General features: G+C 43.4%; 1 protein-coding gene across 2 annotated transcripts in view; it reads right to left on the bottom strand.

Moving 5' to 3' along the window:
* Positions 1-309: 309 nt before the first annotated feature.
* Positions 310-6,358, bottom strand: part of LOC138043146 (ankyrin repeat domain-containing protein 17-like) — a 32,974-nt gene continuing 26,925 nt past the window's right edge. For both annotated transcript variants that reach the window (XM_068889283.1, XM_068889284.1), the window contains exons 24-29: positions 4,272-5,539; positions 3,564-3,793; positions 2,571-2,642; positions 1,989-2,222; positions 1,067-1,113; positions 310-430 (exon numbers count right to left, since the gene is read on the bottom strand). In XM_068889283.1, coding sequence (XP_068745384.1) covers positions 1,075-1,113; positions 1,989-2,222; positions 2,571-2,642; positions 3,564-3,793; positions 4,272-5,539 — 1,843 coding nt within the window. In that variant the 3' untranslated portion in view covers positions 310-430; positions 1,067-1,074. The remainder of the gene's footprint in view (positions 431-1,066; positions 1,114-1,988; positions 2,223-2,570; positions 2,643-3,563; positions 3,794-4,271; positions 5,540-6,358) is intronic.

The following is a 6,358-nucleotide window of genomic DNA, read 5'->3' as shown; positions in this document are numbered from 1 at the left end:
TCATTGCCCCGTTATTGATCAAAGGATAACTACTTTTCCCGTCTTTCATGCAAAGTCAATAAATAAGTGAAATTTCAATCAAAACGTTCTGAAACAACACGATGTATTTGGGACGATTTCGGAGAATAAATAAAGTGGAAAAGTGTGTTGAGGTGATACTTGAATGAGAAAGACGCTCCTAAATTTGCGTGTGTTGCTTGCACCAACCGGCGCTCGCTTGGGCCGCAAATGAAAACAAACCCTAAAGAGCAAACGGGAGAGGGAAGAGTCCAAAAGGGATTAAAATGAATAAACCCACACAACACTACGTCGATTGAATAAAGATTTATTCATCATTCACATCTCTAATTAACCCAAAATAAAGTTAGGTGCATGTTTCAACAGCCCTCTGTATTCCAGAGTTCAACGAAGTCGAAGTAATCTGGCGTCTCTGCAAAAACCCAAAGAAGCGTCAACAATTAATAACTTTTCAAAATAACACGGAAACTTTGTTTTAAGAACAAGAAAGCAACGAGATTTGGCTTGTTCTTGAAGACTACACGAAAGATAATGCTCCTCAAACGGAACAAGTCGGATAGCACTTTTTAAGTGCAGTGCAAAAACAATCAGTTAACAAATAAAAAAGCCAACATTGCGGGAAAGACCAAATACCTTTAAATTACACTTTTTAGTTCAAACAAACCAAATTTTCTCAATATCAAGCTTCAGTACTGAATTTAGAAGTTTAGTCTTAGAACTTTTCAGTCTAGGTTCACAATTGCAAGCAGCCCAACCTCATGACAACATTACTCTCTACGCTAGATAATGCTTTCTTTTTTTTTCCGAAAAATACCCGAAATTAAACGTAAATCGTTGCTTACAAACTCTAAGAAACCAAACCGTTGTAATACAACACCTTCACGTGAACGGCGCAGACATATTTAACGTTTTTGCTACACTGCTTTTGCTGGGTTTAATTCACTCTAGAAAATTAACAATTCCATCGCAACTTTTACTATTCCATTTGCCGTTGGACGCTCAGAGTAAACTTCAACTTCGTACAGTTGGAGCAATCAAGTCTACTTACCACTACACTTAAACCGATGTTCGCGGATTCCACGATTTCCAACCCGGCTAAGAAAAACCAAAGAAGTAAACGAATTAGCAAAGTTCAAAGTAATTTTTTGATACAACACAGGGTACACAGCCGATATATGTTATGAATATAATAATATAATAATATCTGACCTGCTAATCGCCCTTTCTTGCAGTCGGAGACTGAATTACTAAGGGCGCAGCTCAACGAGGTCGGACCGAAGGAGCTGTGCTGCCGGCTAGGCGCTCGGCCGCGGAACAGGACCCATGTATGACCTCGGAGCACAGCACCACAGCCTGATGGAATAGGCCGGGAGTCGATTTTGAGGAGGGAGGAAAGCAGGAGCACCCGGAGAAAAACCCTCGGAGTCAGATTGAGATAGACTGAAACTCAGCCAACATACGACCCGAGGCCAGAGTTGAACCTGGGTCACAGAGATGGGAGAGAGATCACCAACCTCCGTCGTTCTTGCAGAACAAAGCAACAAGAAAACCATCCTTATGAGGTGTGAGTGGATTTTGTTCAACGCAATGAATTTTGTTGAAAAGGCCAGCAAAAGAAGGATGCGATCCATTCTACAAAACCAATAAAACTGCCAACGCCAACTGTGATCATGAAAGTGCAGTAATTGTTCTAAAAAAGCGGGAAAGCACTTCTTTTGCATGCTTTACTAAATACATTCCAATGCGCAGGTACAAAACACAGGTCACAGGTTATTGTTTCAGCAATAAAGAAACAACACTAACCGATTACCAATGCGAACGTTAGCCCTAAGGTTGGCTTTAATGAATGTTTAGGATACTTTCTGTATTGGTAAACCAGTGACCTGTGACCTGTGTTTTGTACCTGCCGCATTCCAATGCCGAAGGAACGCAACTGCAAGCACGATAACTTAAGCCACTGAAGTACTTACTCTTTTGCTCGGATCAACCTTCCTTCCAGGAACTCTTTTCCCTCCGTAAGGAATCGTTGCAGCCTCAGCGGGTGAAGTCGATGATGTCGGGATAATCCCCGCCTGGGCACTCCACCCAGCGCTGCGCCCAACGGGCCTTGAACTCGGGGAGGGGCCAGGGGGGACAGGATTAAACTCTTGTGCGTCGCTGGTATAGAGCTGCCGAGTACTGTTTAACAGTTTCACCCGTGGTCCCTAAGATGGCAAAGTAAGGAAAAGCGTGGTTAATATTCAGCGACAACCAGTGCAATTTCTTTGGACAGACAAAGAGGAAATGAAAGCAAGATGAACCACAGAGGACTCGAATGCGATGAACGCAGCCGAGAATAAGCACATAAAAACTCTTCCGAACTAAGCATGCCAAATTTTTAGGTGATTTAATGTGCGGGTTCTTCAACATTTCGAAATCACGTAATGAAGTACCGCTAAATGTAATGAAAAGCTACCCAACAATTACATAAACACTTCCTCTTTTAAGATCCTAAGCCGTTAAATCGTGGTAAACAGAAAAAACATGGCGAGCTAAAAGCAGAGTTTCCTCACCTTCGGTAAGCCGATATCTGCGTAATCTTTTTCAGACATGAGGAGAAGAGCATCAAGATCTATTTCGTTTTTCTACAAAATGAAGCAGGCACTACGTTAACCTCGATATTTTTAGGAGCAATACAAGACAGTTATGACTACTGATTTCAGGTACATTGTATCTCTGGAACAACCCATTCTCTACCTCGAATTAACTATCATTGTTAATTCGTAACTTGCTCTGAATTTACCATTACGGTTAATTTAGAAGACTGAAAGCTTGATATGTATCATGGGAAATGGTCATATATCTTTTTAAAGATAACCCAAGTGTATGGACAGAGGACTCGAACCTGGGAATGCTGATTAATCGTTAATTTACAGAGGAGATATCATGCTCCTCTGGAAGCCACCGCAGAACCCATTTGTCCTCACGCCCTCCAACCCTGCAATTGCTGGTAAAATAAGGCAATACCACACGCATGCTATAAAACCATAATTGAGGAGTAAAGCTGCTAATCCTAAGATGTCTCCCTCACATCGAATGGTTTCAAGTTCACGTCCAAGTTTGGACATTTAAACCGACCAACAAAATGTGTAATCCATTTGAGGTTTGAAAGGTTGGTTGAGGCAGATAACGCCACAACCATTGAAGGAAACGACAGCAAAGTACAGTTTTTGGTTAGCTGCTCTCCAACCACAACTGCTGGGGACTATTTAAGTTACGGTCTTCCCGAGAGATCGCATACAACTAACAGTGCTGTACCGATTAGCCTTCTCGAACATTGAACATTCTCGTTACAGTACTGTCGCTGTTAAAAGCGACGTATCGCACGGCATGACGATCAAAAATGTTTGGAGCAATACGTTTTTTAGCACGAGCCCTAGCGTTTTTAAGCTTAAGGTTTCTGAGCACTATGTTCACTTGATCAGCGACAGGTAGGAATATGCGATCCAAAGAACGCCTTGCAAGATTTACCCTTGACGATTAAACAACAACAAATACAGGCCTACCTGAAAAAGACCAAGATGGCTGGAGAGCGATAGACGTTCCAAGAATGTTTGAAGAGTGTCACCCGGATTCACCCCAAAATGCTCATCCTCTGCGCCTGGCAGCGAGTTACTTCCGCTGATAAGTGGTGGGGAAGGCTCCGTTGAGACTGAGGAAGCAGTCGACCATCCTCCTGTCAGCGCAGGATCTGGAGCATAAGAATAACTCCAAACACCCGCGACTTGGGTTCCCTCTGGACAAAACAAGAAAACACGGTCATAACCTGCGAAACTTATAACAAGAAATGCAATCTTGAGAGCTTTGGAGATGAATGACCAGTACTCACTGTTCTGGAAAGATGGTACCTATAATTTCAACTTTAATAATTCCAAACGACTATGAGCTACAGGGCTGCAATTCTTAAGTCCCTTCAATAGTTTTTGTAAAGTGCACTGAGTATGTTCCCTGCATAAATGCATAGCAATGCCATAAACGTCTCATCAAGTCATACATGTCCAATACAGTTGCATAAAGGAACTGCATGGTACTTCCATACACATCACTGATTAATGTCAATGGTGAAAGGGTCACTTTGTGACGCCTACACCGAGTAGTGTGAATCTCATTATGTCGCTGTATTGGACAACCCCCAGACGAATGCCATCCTTTACGATCAGGCGTTTTCAGAGGACATAAACAGACAGTCACTGCATTCCTACTTTGTTAGGTACCTGTTCCTATTAGTGGCGATATCCCCGGCACTGATGGGAGTGGACTGGAGCACACCCTTTTAGATGCTCTCTCAGTTCCAATTGGCCTCAACGATGGTTTCTCTGCAGACTCTACCACTGTCCCACTTCCTGGGGCAAGTGACGTCCCAAGGGGAGAGGAGTTAGGAGATGTCGATGTTGAAGGTGTCGTGGTCGGGATAGGGGAGCCTGAGGTGTTTGGCGGCGAAGATGACACTGCCTCATGAGGTAGCGGGGTGAATAAGGCCCCTGGGGTGGTGATATACAGGGGCTGGGTGATGGGATCAGCTGATGAGATGGAAGAGGGATTGTCTGGTTCCATTACATGGCCAGCATTTGGTCGGACGCTTGGATGTGCGATGTCATTCCATACACTAGGACTTAACGTTTGACCAACATTTGATAAGATATTGCTTATAGCGGCTGGTAGGTTTGAAGACCCTACTGATGTGATTACGGAGCCGGTGACAGGTAATGACGAAGATGTAACCGGTGTTATCACATCAAGTGATCCGCCTCCACTAGATCCGGTGACTCCCATAGCAACTGATGAGTACGAGGGAGAACCTTTAACAACTCGTGTTGCTTTACTCGATGAAGTTTGCCTTGATACCTCCGATGAGGACTCTGGGAACAACTGGCGCTTGGCGGGAGTTGGGGGTTTGATCACTGCAGAACCAGAAGAACCACTTGTACTTGCTCTTCCTCCAGACAGCTTTCTCGCCGATGCTGGTGCAGCGTGGGCCACAATCGATTGCGAGCTCATACCTGGCAATTGAGCAGCTGATAATGGTGCTTTCTTGCTACTGCTAGAGGTTGTTTGCGATGTAGTCGCCCAACGAGCGGTACTAGGTATGTGAGTGGATGATGTAGTCAAAGTGCTCTTGGCAGTGGTACAACTAACTGATGTAATTACTTGAGAGTGCACTGACCCTGGTGCAGTACCAGAAGATGGCCAAGAGTTGGACAAGCTCTGAGATGTGGTAGTTTTTGTCGTGGTTCTTGTTTGTGTAGACTGGGTTGTAGAAGGCACTTTAACTGACCTTGTGCTGGATTTGGGTTCTGAGAGGGCTCTATGATGCGAGACAGTGGAAGTGATTGATGTAGTAATCATTGTAGCAGGAGCTAAACGGCTAGTTGGAGAATGAAGGTGCTTTTTTCGAGGAAGAACGTCGTTGATATCACATTCGGGGTCCTTGACAAGGGCTTGGATAAGCTGGTGGGCTTGCCGTGTGGCGTCTGCAGGTCCTCTAAAATAGTAACCAATAGATGTGAGACCAAGTGATGAATGGCCAAGGATCATATTTAACCACTATTATTATCAATACGCACGGCCAAATGACAAACTGCCCTCTGTTTTTGCGGGCCAAACGGGAAATGAGCGGGCTGAAAATACATTTACCGCCCTGATACTGAGTGGTTGCAGAGCTGTCAAACAACTTCGCTCGGCCAATGAGATTGTCTTATTTAAGTGCGAGGATTATTTCTACATTTGGTCTTCAACCCGCACTTCAAATACCGGTATATACATTCCTGTCATTCTCACAACCTTTGTATACACTGAGGGACATTTCCATACCATATAGTTTCATGATACATCTATGTTAAACTTTTTTTTCTTATTAAACGAATTGGTACGATTTGGCCTTGCGTATTGATAGTAATGATAATCAAATTACTTTTGTCGGGCAAATGATGCCACAAATAAACTATATGCCCTCCAAAAGCCATGTGATTGTCCTATTCGCCGAAGGCGAGGTGAATAACTATAATTACATAGGTGATTTCTTTGTCTGTCACCTCGACAAAACGGCTTGCGGCCATTTTGAAAAAACCGTTCAGATGATTATAGCGTAACCAATCAGCGCAGAGAATTTTCAATAATCTCCTATGTAATTAAACTAATAAAACGCTTCATGTTCAATTTTACGCCTCAACATGTTGATGAATAGAACAAGGAGCTGTTTCATTGAAGCAATGATTCACATGTGAAAAGTCCTGATCCCACTCTGAACATGCCGATGTACGAGTCTTAATCTCTTAAACAAAATTTGGGACTATCGTTTTTA

The sequence above is a fragment of the Montipora capricornis genome, chromosome 3 (assembly GCF_036669925.1).
Source record: "Montipora capricornis isolate CH-2021 chromosome 3, ASM3666992v2, whole genome shotgun sequence".
NCBI classification, from domain to species: Eukaryota; Metazoa; Cnidaria; class Anthozoa; order Scleractinia; family Acroporidae; genus Montipora; species Montipora capricornis.
The sequence above is the reverse complement of the archived record's forward strand: the minus strand, read 5'-3'. Positions and strand labels throughout refer to the sequence as shown.